We start from the raw sequence: 16,005 nt of genomic DNA, 5'->3' as shown, positions 1-16,005 counted from the left end.
GAAGGCAGGAAAATGTCTCCCCGCCCCCCCCCCCCCCCGAGTTCAACATACTAAGCTATTTTGCTTGCTTAACCAGAAAACAGTTCACTTCATTTCAGGCCTCATTTAGGTCATTGCTGATCGGCTGATGACATAACTGGGAGCATGACTGCCATATGTTATCTGACCTGGGAGAGGGGCGGCAGAAGTAAGTGCTTGCTGCAGATCTTCCAGCCAAGCAGAGTGACACGGACTTCACTTTGGTCCTTGCTGGGCTGGTGTCAAAGACCCATGGAAATTCCATTTTCCCAATGGTGCCACCAGTGCCTTGGCGAAGCCAAAGTCCATGACCTCTGAGATACTCCCGTAACAGCATCTAATTTGCTTGGGAGAAAGTGAGGCTGCTTCCCCTCCACCCCATCCCTATTGAGATGCTTTGTTGTCATGGCCAAATAAAAAGGAATACAGAAGAGGTCACAGGGCTGAAGTCCTTCCTACACATTAAAAAGGGACACTTTTAAATTGCTGAGGTTCATCGGATACTTTTGGCAATTAACTCTTCTCACATTGCTAGTACAAAGGCAGGAGCTCACTAGTTGTGGGTAAGGTGCAAGATCATTCTTTCTCTCCCCCGCCCCGAAGATTTCAGATATCCTGAAAACACCTCTGGGAGTGGACATTGAGCATAATGCTCAGCCAAAAAGATGGCACACATCACTATATGCAACCATGGCCCTCTGCCATTTAAAAAAGGAAAAAGAGTTGATATGGGAGGGATTTCAAGGAGAAGAGGAATGGATACTTCAGTTTTTTCTAGGGTGATCAGATGAAAAACAGGACAGGGTACCTGCATCTATAATGATCATATGGAGGGGAACATATCAGAAGGTCTAGCTTTCACTAAAAGCTACCCCTGCTGAAATTCCCTCTTTTAAGCAACTGTTAAAGTTACAGGAACCCTATCTTATTTTTCAATTGGTCACCCTAGCTTTTTCCCATTAGCCATTTGTCTGCTTAACATCCCTGTTGTTCTGTTCCAGACATGTGTTTGCACTAAAAGTCATTTGAGTATGAGAGTTGTGGATGCATTGCCTTATGTCTGTTGCAAAGAGGAAATTCAATGTTTCCTGATAATTAACAAATATTAAATACTGACCAGTTTATTCGTGGAGGCTTTCACGGCCGGGATCTAATGGTTGTTGTGGGTTTTTCGGCTTCTTTGGCCGTGTTCTGAAGGTTGTTCTTCCTAATGTTTCGCCAGTCTCTGTGGCCTCTGAAGATGCCCATGGCCACACAGACTGGCGAAACGTTAGGAAGAACAACCTTCAGAACATGGCCAAAGAGCCCGAAAAACTCACAACAACCACTGACCAGTTTCTTTCTCGTGAGCCCCTTCCAGTTATGTAGTTTCGGCAAAGTCTAGCAATCCTTCATTCTGTTAAGTCCTTGGTTGTATGCTTTGTGGGCAGGTTGTTAGATGGTGAATTTTGCATTGCTAAATGCTCCTGAGAGTTGGCGACAAGGGCATTGTATGCTGGGAGGTTCCTAGTGTATTTACGCTACCTGAGTTCCTTAGGAAATATACTCAGTGAAAAGTCTGCATGTTGTGCACCCTGAGTTTGTTTTTGGGAATTATTTCCCCTGGATACGAAACTGTTGCACAATGAAACACAGCTCCTTCCTTCTAGGGCATCTCCCTTGCCCGCAGCACAGGGCAAAGGCCCACACCATGCAAGCAAGAGCTTGCCTCTTGGATTCCTCCCTTCCTCTTTAGTGGTTACTTATAAAACTTCCATCTAGCAGCTCTCAGCTACTCAAAGAGCTGCCTGAGCAAGACGAGCAGGTCTCTGACAGGTCCAATTGTGCATTATGTGTCTCCTTGACCTACTTTCAGTGGAACTCAGAAGCCACCAGCACTGGTGTATCAGATACATCTATGGTTATAACGTGATATTCAGTGTTGAAAATCCATTGTTTGAGGCAAATGTGGATTGTTTGTAGTTTGGCTTTTTGGGTCTTTGAGGGTGAGGACTTTGCTGACCTCAAATCTCCTTTGGACAGTTCATGAAAGTGTATGGTCTCTGGTTCTCATGAATAAAATGATGAAATGGAAACTTCCTTAGGTAATGTAGAAAAACCATGAGAATAGTTTCTTTTTCTCAGTGTGAGCATTAGAACAGTTGTGTAACATCTCACATACTAGTTAGTGGTTCTTTGAGGTTTTTGTTTTAGATTCACAAAGGACAATGCTGAATTAAGAAGCTGCTCAGTACTCAGACCGCTGGTCCACATAGCCAATGTTGTCTGGCCTGGCAGCCTCTCTGAGATCTCAGGTAGAGGCTTCCCTTAATAGTGATGTGATCAAAAAACTTTTAAATGGAGCTGCTACAATGTCTAGGTAGTGCAGTGCTTTATCAATATTTGTTGAGCACTTGAAACTCTGTTACAGGAAATTCCTTTAAAAAGCTTGAATTAATTTAGCAAAAGAGATTGAAGGAATAGCAGCAGTTACCCTGGGAACGCTACTTTTCAGTTGCCTAAAGACAGCTGAGAAACTGATTTTATAGGCAGAGAGCAACACAAATTATAATTTCCTGAATCATTTAGGAATCTTCCAGCTGGAGGTTCTTGATAGTTTCTTAGAGAAAGATATTCTCCCTGACGGAGATGCTACAGAGGAGCTTTCCTGGTTACAGCTGTAATATTAAAGTCTTTTAAACCTTTGCAGGTACCACGTATCCATGTTCTGAAACGTTCTCCAGAAGGAGCCCCTGTGCAGGTCTACGTGCCAGAAAATGGAGAAATCATTACTCAGGTATAAAGGCTGATGAACCTATCCACTTTGCAGATTTTGACGTGGTCAGCAGGCTGACTGTCTAGTCCAGAAATCCAGGATAAGAAGAGGAGGCTTCAAAACAATGAGTGTCCTTGGACCTGCTGCTCATGCTGTTTGGGAGAGAACACCTAGGCTCTTTTCTATAAAGCACAGGAGAGGATAGTTCAGCATTGCCCATTGCCTCCCATGAGGCACGGATATAATGGGATTGGTACATTGAGACAGTGGGATTTCTTGTGCTGTGTGCAATATATGAGACAATGAGACCCCACCAAACTCTTTGCCTGCCTGCCTGCCTATTTATTCATGTTTGTACTGGAAACATTTTCGTGTGCCTGTAAGTTCTAAAGCAGGGTCTAGAGATTGTTCTAGAGATCTTTAAGGTATCTAAGGAAACAGCCACATCTAACAAGACGGATTCTCTTTCTCCTGTGAAAGTAGATTGTGTGTAAGTCCTCCCAGCTGCTACATATGGTTCCCGTATTCTCTTCCTTATTCTTACACACAGCAAAGAGCCAAAACATCAGATAAGCCTTCTTGAATCTAGTTTCATTTACACATTCCTGCTGTATTGTTCTGTCTTTTCATAGACTGCTATACTTCAAAGCTATCTGTTTGGTTCTTGTATGAATGGCAAATTTCTTATTTTCAGCTTTAAAGGAAAATTGTACCAGAAAAGTGGTCCATCTTTATGGGTAAAATATAACATGTTTGCTCTGTTTTTGTATCTGTGTAACACTCATCACTTCATAGAAGCAGTGGAATCATAGAATCAAATTGCTGGAAGGGGCCTATACAGCCATTGAGTCCAACCCCTGGAAGTTCCCTCTATGCAAGTCATTTGTCACTGGTTTGACACAAATCTACTGATCATTTCTCCTACTGACCAAACAGCAGTTTAATTTATTGCAAAATAAGAGAGCAATGAACATTTTGTCAGCTACAGTTAACAGCTACAGTTTTCTGGTATGAGAGGAAGGATGGGTATGCCCATCATACAGAAAGGCATCAAGATCATTACACAACACAATTATTTTGTGGCCACGACTCAACTTTGTACTTTAGCATAATGGCAAGCATGCCTTCCTGACTGAAATTCAGTCTTCTGACAATCACAAGGTCTGACTGACTAAAAAGATCTATGTGTAGGAAAACCCTATCGGTACCCAAACCAATTAAACTTCATGGTGCTGAACTATTTGATAACATCTTCTAGCATCCACACTGTACTTCTGACATTTGGTACTTAGGGGGAAAAGGGGTTGGCAAGTTTCACTAATGATTTTCTCATGGCCTTTATCACTTGTATGAGACATGAGTGATGACATTCTCATTGCCTCTGCATTGTGTGGAAGTATTCCAGAGCACTGAGTATTCAATTTAAATGTCCCATCAAACAGTTTTCAAAGTTTTTCCAGTGGTGATCTGCAGCTTGAATAACCATAATGAAGTACATGAGGCAACATCACCACAATAAAAGTGGATGAACATCTTTTGCCCCAGACCAGAACCACTATCATTAAAATCTCTGGTTGTTGCCTCCCAGCAGGTTGTCTGTATTCTGTACATTAATATCAACACTGTTCAAAAGATCCAAGCCACTGAAAACTGAATTTTGAAGCCTGTATATACTGAAATCATACAAGTTAAGCAATATATAGAATCTAGTTTTGATATTCATGAAATGGAGCCAGGAGGAATGCAGGAAAATGATACAGCATGCTTCAAAAAGTGGAAGATTTTGCCTTGCCATTCCACTCTGGCCAATATTGCCCATAAGATCAGCCTGCCTTCACAAAATGGCTCACTTAAAAGAAAGGAGCACATTCTCAAAATGCTGAATTTCTATTTAATATGAATTTGTGTCACACAGTCCCTGAAAGAACACAAACATTACATATTTTCATGCCTCGGTTTTATCTTCTGTTGTTGCAAACAAGACAATTTTCAAGCACCCAACTCTCATTAATCACTATCTTTCATTTTGTGGTAAGCTAGAGATGTTGTCCAACTGCTAATTATCGTACTGGATTGAATTATGTGCATTATCTGCAGCACACACTGTTCTTTGTATTGATCATATTGTATAAAGCTTGCTTTTCAAGGTGCCGTGTCTGCAAAAGGTGGCCCAGACTTAGCCCTAAACAGTGTTAAATGTATTTGAATATTTTATTTTGAATAGAATATGTTATCTGAGTTCTTATGTGGTAGAGTACTTTTGCTTTAGCTTTTTCTTTGGAAGCAGTCAATGTTTTACAGTATTTAAACTCCAAAACACACCAGAGTTTAAGTACAGAAGTAGCAACATTTAATTAAGAAGATTTGATTCTAAGCTGTGATCTAAATTCTACTTAGCCTCTTGGTTTCTGGGCTTTTTACCATAAAACTGTGTACTCAAACTCATATAAGTATCCAGATTCCCCATCAGCTCCATCTTCATTCTTGCCCTTTTACCATATTACTAACAGCTTTCTAATTCCTCCCACTTCCCTTCCCCAGAAGACCAATTCTCAGGTTTAATTTTAATAAATTTGTTTTATTTATTAAGGGTAGGAACAGCACGTTCATTGGAAAACCATGTACATCAGGAACCTTAAATAACTTACACTATTTACACAGAGGTATAAAATAATTACATACCTTTATCCTTACACACACTGATGCACACACACAGAGAGACATATATATATACATAGACAAGACCATTTTGCCCGATGATACAGCCCCCACCTCAGTACCAGCCTTTTGTTTAAAAAAAAACCACCCACTGCCAATTAAATAAAATCCTTCAAGCCAAGAAAAGGCACCTGCTATTTGAAATAATATATAGACCAAATGGTGGAGCAAATGACCAACCCTATGATTATTCATATGCAAGAAGGCTTTCCCTGAGTTCCCTTACTGAGACTGCAGGGAGAGTGTATATTATCCGGTCACTAGAAGATCTCCCGCATATATAAATGTTGTGGCTTAGAAACACTATTGTTAGCATGGCTGAAATCTCCCAGAGTTGTCTAGTAAACCAGGCAGATTATGTAAAGCCACTTGTGAGTCTCATTAATGAACACACTTGATCACATCAAGGGCCACTAGACATAGAATCCTTTTTAATCTGTCAACGGTATATTTCAAGTATGTCCCTCAGGAGGGTAAACACTGTTTAGCAATACAGATAGAACAGCTTCCCTAGACTGGGTCCAGTTTCCGTTCTAGAGATTTGCAATTTCTGCCATATTCATGTGTTTGTGTGTGTGGGGGCAACCGGGGGGGGGAGTAATTAGTAAAGAAAGTGGTGCTGGGGCTTCTCCAATGTGAGGAAATTAATTCCATGCCAACATGCCAGAAGAAGCATTGAGGCATATGGAACTATAGGGCAATATGGTCAATAACTTAACCGACAGAAGAGTGCTTTCTGGCTGACTAATTCAGCTATATCAAGTATTATTTTACAGGTCAATTCATATGCTTTGTTCTACATCAGCTTCCCACAAGACTGAATGTAGGAAGGCTTTTAGGTGAACTGTGTGCAGCTAATCACAATCTATTCCTAGATTTTTAAGGAAAACATTCACAGGTGAACTACCAGCTTCCCTAAATACCAGACAAGGTATCTTAGGTAGCTCTGTGTGAAGGGAATGGGGACTGTGCCAGTTTCACAACCAATGGAAGAATGTACCTCTTCCAAGACTTAAACCACTCAGCCTTTCCCTGTCTTAGTTCAGAATGGGAAGTTAAGAGAAGAGTGAAAAAGACATCATGATTCAATAAATATTAGCCTTAACACTTAAGAACAGCTTACTCAAATGGTGCAGCTGGTGGACATAAGAAGCCCTGGACCTGAACATCATCAGCCAACCAACAAGTGAAGACAAAGCACAGAGCCCAGCCGTTTCCTCCCTGCCTTCTACCTGCTGATGCCACTCTTTGCATTCAGAAATCAGGGCCACTGATAATGTGCGTTTCCCCAAACCAGTTCAAGTTTCATTAACATAAAAACAAAAACCACAAGAAACAAACATCTTGGACCATGAGGTAGGTTAACTCAAAACAAGTCCTTGCCCTCTTCGAATCACTCACTCACTCACACAAAACACTCCCCTCCTTTCTGCTCCCTCCCCACTCCCAAATAATGCACAAGACAATACACAGAACTTTTAGAACACTCATACAGAATTACAGTACAACTTCCTAAGCAGAAGGAATGATCCGCAGCTTCACTGCTTGGAAATGGGATCTTCACAATGCATGTAAATGGAAAAGTTCATATCCAGCCTAGTTTATTAAAGCAGAAAACTTTTATAAACCAGGACCAACAATGCAGAATGGTCTGAAGCATTCAGAAGGCAGCTTGTCCACATCTGTCTATCCATGAGCTGCTTTGCTGAAGTTTGACGGCTAGGAGATGAAAGCTGCTGCTGCTGCGTGTGAAAGAGTCCAGACATACAATACCAACTGAGGAAATGAAGTATTTGAGGAGAGCTTGAGAAACTGGCCTAGGCAGCCCTGCAACATTTTACATTAGCGAAAGCTTCTCTCATAAAGTGATGCTTTCACCAAGAGCTTGAGCTGATGTTCATTAGTAAACTCAAGTAGGTTGACAAATTATCAAGTGAAAGTTCAAGATGAGTGTAACACAGAAACCAAGACTCGCTTGCTTATTTTTCTTACTATTACAGTCGCGGTATAAATTTGAACAGTCTAGGAAGACTGCCTTTCAAAGAAGTGTAAACAGATAGAGATGCTGCGGTGGTGATGATGAGATGAACAGGGGCAAGCTCCTTATCTTCTTCTTTTCTTTCTTTTGTGTGTGTGTGTCTGTGATTCACACACCCCAAACACAGGAGTGCACAGCCACACCCTTGTGTTTGGCAGCACAAATATTTCTTACCCTGTTTGAAAAAGGAAGAAGTGAACTCACCACACTTTACTGTTCCCAGAAAAAGGGTCCTTTCTCTATCTGAGAGGAAGAAACTCAGATTCTATAATCATTGCCATTTTGCAAGAGGACAAAATAAAACCACTCTACAAAATGAAACAATATTGATTTTTCCAGATTCACCTGAGGAGAAATTTGCAGTAAGAATTCAAAGTACACTCCAGCACTCAAGACCCTTTTTGTCTGTATTAATTTCTGGTCTGAAGCTGGAATAGTGATAATAACGATCCTTCCAAATTCAGTTGTACAGGTCTTATTGAAATTACAAGAGATTGTCTTTTTTAAGGTTGTCCTCTCCAGAGTGTCTGTGATACTATGACATACAAACACCAACTGTATATCCATCTGGCATTTGAGGATGAAAATCTATAGATGATTCTGCTTTTGATGTGAAAGTTGGGATGCGTCTGTGCTCATATTAACATGATTCATTTTGATACCACCACCATTCCTTCCCCTTTAACAACAAAAGTCCATCACTGATGGAAGGGAAACAGAAAGTCAGCACTTCTTAAAATGTCGTGAAAGATCTAACTAGAGCAAGAAATAAGACAATCAGCAGTGCAGGAAATGGATCTGGGAAGCAACTGGCATGGCCTATGTTTCCCTAGGCAATTTCACCACAAAGGCATAAGCAGCAGAAAGACAGTTCCTGGACAGCAGAAGAATACACCTGTGGCTCCTCCAAGTGTGATGGAATGAAGAATGAGATATCTTGCTTCTTTATTTAATAAATCCTTGTTCTATAAATATCCAAGCCTATCAATACTGCAGAGCATTTCACAGATTGCAAGAGAGGTCTCACAGTGCAGCAGATGGATTATGATGACTCGAGAACTGCTTTGGAATGCCTTGGCTTCACCTTCTCTTTTGGCTGGTAATGCCAGATACAGCTTCACTTTACTATTCAGTGGGACTGCAAAATCCAAACAAGCATGGAAACTGGAAAGGAAAGATCCCTCGCACCATCCAGCTAACGTACACAGTACCAAACCCAGAGTACCATCTGCTCCTGAAGCCTTGAACATGCAATATTCCAACCCAAAGCTAAGTACCTCTTTCAAAGCACAGAAAGCCCGGCTTAACAAGGGCACCACCTCTTTCTTCCTGTGATCACTGCTCTGGTGGCTATAGCTATTCTTTTCCGGCTTCTAGGTTCTGCTCTTCAGTAGCTTCCTTGCACTCCAGAGCTTTACTGTCCAATCACTAGGGAACAAAAGTTGAAAGGTGAGAGCAGGAGGTTTGTGAAATCAAAAGGAGAACACAGTATGAGTTGGGGGGGGAAGGAAGACATAAGATGAAAATGCACACTTTTAAAAACCATCTATAAGCTGACCTGTTTTATTTTGAAGGATAACCAACTACATGGACACTGAACTTGCTTTGTGCTCCACTCCAGAGCTCCATGCTGACTCTCTGCCCCAGCAAATATTTACTTATTTATATTTATTTGTGTCATTTCTAGACTGCCTTTCTCCCAGTATTAATAATTTTAAAAGAAAAAATGTTGAAACAAATTATACTAAAAAGAAAATAAATAGCTGCTATTTGCTCATTCAAGTGCTGTTCCATGCAAACAGTGTCATGAGCCGCCCAGAGTGGTAGAATATACCAGATGGGTGGAATATAAATCAAATAAATAAATAAATAAATGAGATGCAAGCAGCAGCTGGTGGATGGGAGGATTCTTAGCACAAAAGCAGTACAAGGTCCCTGATCTTTTTCCTTCAAAACAAAACTCAGCAGCTTAAGTACCCCTTCCCCTAGGTTTTGAAAAGTATGTTTAATGTAACATGTGATTTATGTTCAGTCTGCAAGATTACAGTAGGACCCCCATAGTCATAGCTTCACTTATTCACAGTCTGAAAATACTAAAACTATTAAAAGAAAAAAAATAGAAATATGCATTTTCATTATGTATTTACTAGAACTGGCTGCTAGAGGGAGCCAGAGACATTCTTGTTAGAATAAATAGCACAGTCTCTAGCTCCCTCTAGTGGTGAATTATGCCAATATATGGTGAAAATGCTTTTTCCTGGATTTTTTTTTCTTTTACCATGCTATGTATAGTTAGCATAGTAACTATTATTCTGTTGTCAGCATTCAGGTGGGGGGCTTGAAAGCAATCCCCCACAAATACAAGAGGTCCTACTGTATATTGCATTAGTCTTGCTCACATACACTAATAATACATTTGAATTGGTCAAGGTCAATTCTTTTCATTGCCACTGGAATTGTTTTAGAAGTTGCTCCTCCATTTGTAGTAGTATGGAGAAACATTAAGCACCTTCACCTACTGCAAAACAAGGCTGCAAAGTGGGGTGCTTGGGTTACCTCCTCATGGAACAATATGGATCCCCATTGAGCCTTACTAATCCCATGATCCCAGGTTTTACTGGAGGCAAATTTCATCGATTTCAGTGGGACAGACTGCTAAGTAAAGCATGCATCCTTAAGTAATGTAACCAAGCTGGCAAATCAGAGGACCCTGGAATAGATTTTTAATATCCACCTTGGAGGTGGACTAGGGAGTGACATCTCCCTTAAAAAAACACCTTCATTTAACTTCCCTAAAGGGAAAGAAGAGCAAGTAAGCTTTGCATACCGTTAAGAAGCAGCTGAGATCAGCTCGCAGAGATTGGGGTAGGAAGGAGAAAGAAGGAATGGGGAGGGAGAACATAGTAAGAAAAAGTAAGCAGGAGAGTAGAGGAGACAGGAGGAGGGTCAAGGCAGACTGGTAGCACGGCCCTTGATGGCAAGGACGCGTCGTGGAAGGCAGGGGGTGAGCCCAGGCACGTAATTCCATAACTTTACCCGGCAGTCACTGTGGCATAGAGAAAGAAAGAGAGAGAAAGAAAGAAAGAGAAAGACAGAAAAGGAAAAAAGAAACATGGTCGGAAAAGAGGAGATTTGAGGCTCCATAAGGGAAGAAAGTGAGTGTTGTGATCTGGGTGGCCCTCCCAGGGGATGTATTCTTGTCAAACCTTACTCCCAACTCCGTCAGAATCCCTCTGTCAGAAAGACATTGTGGCTACTTCCACTTAGAGATCAGTGAGATAAGCCACATGACTCAACCCTTAGTCAGGGAGGTGTGCCTGTATTTCTTGAGTTGGTGCTGAACTAGATGCCACAAAGAGCTCATCATTAGAAACAGAAATTCCTTAAGTGTTAAAAGCTGACCGATCACAACCCCATTAGGTCATTTGATCTCTTAGCTTGCAAAATAGCTTGTTTTGCTTTCTGATGGGTCATCAGAATTTAAATAATAGCCGAGGTTGCATTCAAATATGCTAGGAGTGGATTGCATGGCTGAACTCCTGGTGTGTTTTCTTCTTCTAATGGCACGTCTGATTTGATTCTTGAGTTGCCAAGTGCTAGTCATGAGGTATAAAAAGGCACTCCTTTGTAAAGTGGTGAAGAAATCACTCTTGGAAATGACTGTATGAACAAGGAAGGTGCAAGATCTCATTGGGGATGTATGAGGAACTGTCACAAGAAATCTGTCCTTTGGTTCCAAGGAACACAGTCAATGGCTCTAGCAGATTCCACAATGCTGTATCATAGATCAGGCTCAGTGAACAGCAATGGCTGTTTGTGGTTCCTCTTTCAACCAGACACCTGGGTCTGCAATCAGCTTACCTCTAACAAAACTTTGTTATTTGGATCAGTTTATCTATATATGATGGGATCAATTGGGCAAGAAAATTAGGACCCTTCTAAGGCAAAGAAGAAGCAAGAAACTCACCTGGAAGCCGTGAATATGTGCTTAGAATTGGTGCAGATAGCGTTGATGGGACTGTCATGCCCTTTGATGTCCCCAACAGGTGTGAAGTTATCAACGTTCCAGACCTTCACTGTTCCACCACGGCAGGCGCTCAGCAGCATGGGCCGGCTAGGCACAAAGGCCAAAGCACACACCCAATCTTTATGTGCATTGGGAATTTGCTGGAAACAGGGATATGATTATTGGAATTAACAAGGGCCTGCTGACACACCTAAGGCTTCTGATAGGGGTGTACTCAAGATAAGCGCAACAGACAGAGCTGGGCAATAAACAAAAACTAAGAAATTTAAAAGAACTTCAGTCCTGATGACCATTATAGTCAGGTAAATAAAGAGTTATATAGATGTTTTGGTGCAGGGGCAGCTAATTGTGTAAAATACGTTCTTTTATCAGACACTGATTTCCAGTCATTCAAGTGGTCTTTAAAAGATTCACACAGAGAAGGGAGGGAAAGCATGGACAATTGGTGTTTGCATGAGCTAACAGAATCCTGGCCTGGCCATGTACATGACGAGTTGAAAGAGTTGCCACTGTTATCATCAATCTCTACTCAGAAAAAAACAGTAGGTGTTCCTCTTAATACTAGACGTTGAACTATGCCCAACAACTGGGGTTTCCGAATCTGTGCCCCAAACCGTACACGTGCCCCTTACATACCTGGATGAGCTCCTGTTGCTCCAGGTCCCATTTCTTGATCCCGTTGTCTCTGGAACCACTGAAGAGAACATCTCCCTGAATAGCTAGGCATTCAATGCCATCATAATGTGGAGGTTCAAAATTGTGGGTGGGGCCAACATTCCCACCAATGCCTTCCGCTATCTCAAACATCTGTCCAAAAAACAGAAAACAGGAGACAATCAGAAAATGCAGCCCCCACAAAATCAATCACACTCAAATTTTAGTAAAAATGGGACTCTGTGTCGGGAAGAAAGCACAGTCCTAGGGACTGTTCCTGCTTTGTTCTCCAATTAAGTCATCTCTCAATGAACAGCAAGCATCTTGTAAATCAATGCTAACTGTGGTAGAGCTTCAATTTCTTCAGTTATTGCCTGCTCCATTCCTCTCTGGCTGAAGGTAAAGTGGAGGATGATAGGTTGAAAATGAAAGAACCTACATTAGCCACTTTGTTTATTCTGTCTGTTCTAGACTACACTCAGACTAAAGTGTGATGCTCAAGTACTTGTATTTTGATTAGCTCTACAGCTTGGGGTGTGTTATTCTATCTGACACAGGTTCTCTTCTGAAGGTTGGAACAAATAAAGGATGCCAGTACAGAGGGAACAAACTCAGTATTCACTGTATCAAGAGCTGAAGTTATGGGGTGCGGGAATGCACACTGATTTTTTCCCCACTGATAACTAAATGAGAAACATGCCAACAGAGATGGAGAGGATAAGAGAAGGACTGGGCTGCCAAGGGTGAGGAAAGGGAACAATGTTTTAAGGATGCTGGTGACAATGCCTTCACTATGTCTTAATACCTTGACATAGTGGTCTTTAGATCCTGTGATGACCAGGTCATGGTTGCTTGGCGTTCTGTTCACTGTGAGACACATCACAGGCCCAATATGGCCTGTCAGCTTTCCAATGGGCTGAAACCTAGCCAAAAAAGAGAGGAGATAATGGTGAGAACCTATCTATGGGGAGAGGTTGGTATGCAAGACCAGCGTACCTGTCCTCTTTAACCACACAGGAAACCCTAAAACACAAAGGAAATGAAACATAGAAAACCAAATGTTGCCACACCTTGGAACTACAGGCAGATCAAAGTTCTCCATTTGCACACCTAACAAAACCACAGGACAGGAAGAATACTAATGGTCATCCTTCCCCAATCCACCTCATATCCCATATAACCTTCTGTAAAATACTCTCAGATACTCTACTTCAGCCTTTCCCAACCCACCATCTGCTAGAATGATGTTTTGGACTTACAGCCCCCATCTGCACCCAAACAGCATGGCCGCATGATGGGAACTGTAGTCAAGGTGAAGAATCCCAGCTCCTCCCTAGCCCTAGATTCCAGCTCTCCCTCTGACCTGTTCAGTTCCCAGATGCGGACGGAATTGCCGGTGGCTGCATAAAGTGTGGTGCCTGTGGGGTTAAGTGCAATCTGGTTGATCTGGTGCTCGCCTTGCACACTGGTGATGGTGCGAGTAGTGGTCCCAGCACAAGCATCTCCAGTAATCACTTGGCCTGATGAGCTGTGAGACAGAGAGAATGAATGACACAGAAATAGCTATGGATGGCAGGAAAAGCCAAACGAAGTACCACATTTATCATGTGGTTAGCTATGGTAGACTATTTCTATTTTTACTGTATTTAGAAGCAAACAGGCTGTCTGTAGGGGGAACAAGCTGAATGAGGACAGTGGCACGAGGAAAGAGAGGCTTGAACCTTTTCACCCTTGACATCGTCCCAGTGATAATCAAGAGTTCTTCCCACTGTAGACTGGGGCGGGGAAAGGCGCTGTCATTCCCATCAGGACAGCTGGTGGGCAAAGGACTAAATCTCTTGCCATGCTACATTCTGATTTAGCTGAGGTCTAAATCAGAACATAGGGCTGAACTGGCTTTTAAAAAAATCACATATCTATACTTGCTTTTAGGTTTGGGAAGCAATTAATGGGCATCACATGAGTCTGTTTGAAAGCAAATAGCATGTTGATTATAAAATAGTACCAATACAATGTGATCCAAGTTTTAGCCATAATTTAGCAATTGGATAGGTACAGAATATTAGGCATATATGCTTGGAAAAAGGTTTACATTGGTAGAAATCCATATAAACGATTCATACATGTTATGTATTTTTATAAAATGAAAAGTCCTATGTAAAAGAGAGTGACAAGCCTTCAAGTGGAAAAACTGGAAAGTGACAGATTGATGCATCTCTATCTAAAGATGCAAGGAATGTTTCAGCCTAATAGATGGCCATGCTAATTATGGCTACAGTTGTGCCTAAGCCCCCTACAAGACCATATTAAAACTTTGAAAAACAAGGGCTTCCAACTACTTACGTGAGAGTGCGGATACACTTTGCAGAATCTCGGATGTCCCACACTTTGATGTAAGAGGTAGAGACAGTGAATACTAAGCCAGAGTGGCTGCAATACTTTATGGAGACTACATTGTTTGGATGGCCTTTCAAAGAAGCAATTTCCTGGCCAGTCACTAAATTCCACATTTTGCAACTCCGATCTTTGGAAAGAAAAGAAGACTTAAGTTGTGTCATTGTTGGTCTTGCGTCTCAATAAACAGCAGAAGACACCATGCTCCACCAAAACCCAAAACATTATCCGTTAAAGTGTATCTAACATTTAAAAATGTCCATAAGCAGGAAGCTTTAACGCACACAGCAGATTTAAAAACTCCAACAGATGCACATTTTCCTTTTTTTCTAGGGAAAGACATGGCCTTTAAAGATCTACAGGTTGCCAACTAATAACTTTACCACTGGAAAAAAACCCTCCAAGGATATATACTCCCAGCTTTATCTCTATATGTGCAGTAATACATGATACCTCCTTGTTCCAGAAAACGGTGGAAGTGTGATGTATTTAAAAAGGACTTGGTTGAATACACATGTTCATGACACTTGAGTTAATGATAGGACCATTTGGAAATCATTAATCCATAAAATCCCAGGGAGTTGGGGGCAATTTAAGGGCACACAGGAACGATGTAATACATACACGGTGTCACAAAAGGTTATTTCAAACCATTATCATAACTTTTGGACCAGTGTTAGGCCTAAAGTGTCAGATATGATTCCTGTCCTTTCACACACACACACACACACACACCTTTGGATCCAGAAAACAACAATTCATCAGTAGCATCCAGGCACAGCACAGGCTTGGTATGTCCTTCTGCCACAGAGATGCATTGCAGTGGGGCTGTTCGGGCACTCCTGGAACCTCCCACTGGGTTAATGATGCCCCTTGCATGGGAGAAAAAGGGAGACATTGAAAGTGATGCTTCTGACAGCTAGAACAAGCAGAAATCTTGACAAGCATGCACCGGGGAATGCTCAGGAGGCAGACATGGCCTGCTAAAGGAGCTAGATCTGTATCAAGTAGATGCAGAATCAAGCTGAAGAACATATCACAAGGTTCTAGGCATGGTGTTTGGCAATAATAACGAAGATATACAGTGTCTTCCTCTGGCATTATAGCCACTCTGTAAACTGGTAACACCTATCTGAATGTGAACACTGAATAGAGTAGTAGAAGATCACACATAAACTTCTCCCTTGTTGTAAGAACTCCACCCTGCTCGATGGAATCTAAACAGACAGCAGATCAGACAGGAGTCTTTCCAGACATTAGAGATAAAACTGAGCCTTCTGCATGCAAAGCAGGTGCCCTGCCAATGAAACAAAGCCCCTTTCCCTCTCAACAGCTCAAAGTTACTGTATTTTCAATTTGCTGCCTTGCTTCTGAAAAGTTCATACCAACTGGAATCTCAGG

The 16,005-nt window shown here is 41.7% G+C and overlaps 2 protein-coding genes across 10 annotated transcripts in view; one reads left to right on the top strand and one right to left on the bottom strand.

Moving 5' to 3' along the window:
• Positions 1-3,536, top strand: part of INAVA (innate immunity activator) — a 50,658-nt gene extending 47,122 nt beyond the window's left edge. For all 6 annotated transcript variants that reach the window (XM_072997464.2, XM_072997465.2, XM_020805317.3 and 3 more), the window contains exon 10: positions 2,708-3,536. In XM_072997464.2, coding sequence (XP_072853565.2) covers positions 2,708-2,800 — 93 coding nt within the window. In that variant the 3' untranslated portion in view covers positions 2,801-3,536. The remainder of the gene's footprint in view (positions 1-2,707) is intronic.
• A 1,794-nt stretch (positions 3,537-5,330) lies between these two features.
• KIF21B (kinesin family member 21B) overlaps positions 5,331-16,005 on the bottom strand; it is a 78,915-nt gene continuing 68,240 nt past the window's right edge. For 2 of the 4 annotated variants that reach the window (XM_020805275.3, XM_020805276.3), the window contains 8 exons: positions 15,340-15,476; positions 14,554-14,734; positions 13,574-13,738; positions 13,016-13,133; positions 12,193-12,363; positions 11,497-11,696; positions 10,357-10,575; positions 5,331-8,957 (listed from right to left, as the gene is read on the bottom strand). In XM_020805275.3, coding sequence (XP_020660934.3) covers positions 10,476-10,575; positions 11,497-11,696; positions 12,193-12,363; positions 13,016-13,133; positions 13,574-13,738; positions 14,554-14,734; positions 15,340-15,476 — 1,072 coding nt within the window. In that variant the 3' untranslated portion in view covers positions 5,331-8,957; positions 10,357-10,475. The remainder of the gene's footprint in view (positions 8,958-10,356; positions 10,576-11,496; positions 11,697-12,192; positions 12,364-13,015; positions 13,134-13,573; positions 13,739-14,553; positions 14,735-15,339; positions 15,477-16,005) is intronic. The other 2 variants (XM_020805278.3, XM_020805277.3) reach the window with 1 other exon arrangement.

Source organism: Pogona vitticeps, chromosome 4 (assembly GCF_051106095.1).
Source record: "Pogona vitticeps strain Pit_001003342236 chromosome 4, PviZW2.1, whole genome shotgun sequence".
Lineage (NCBI taxonomy): Eukaryota > Metazoa > Chordata > Lepidosauria > Squamata > Agamidae > Pogona > Pogona vitticeps.
Note: the sequence above shows the minus strand (reverse complement) of the source record. Positions and strands in the feature narration are given on the sequence as shown.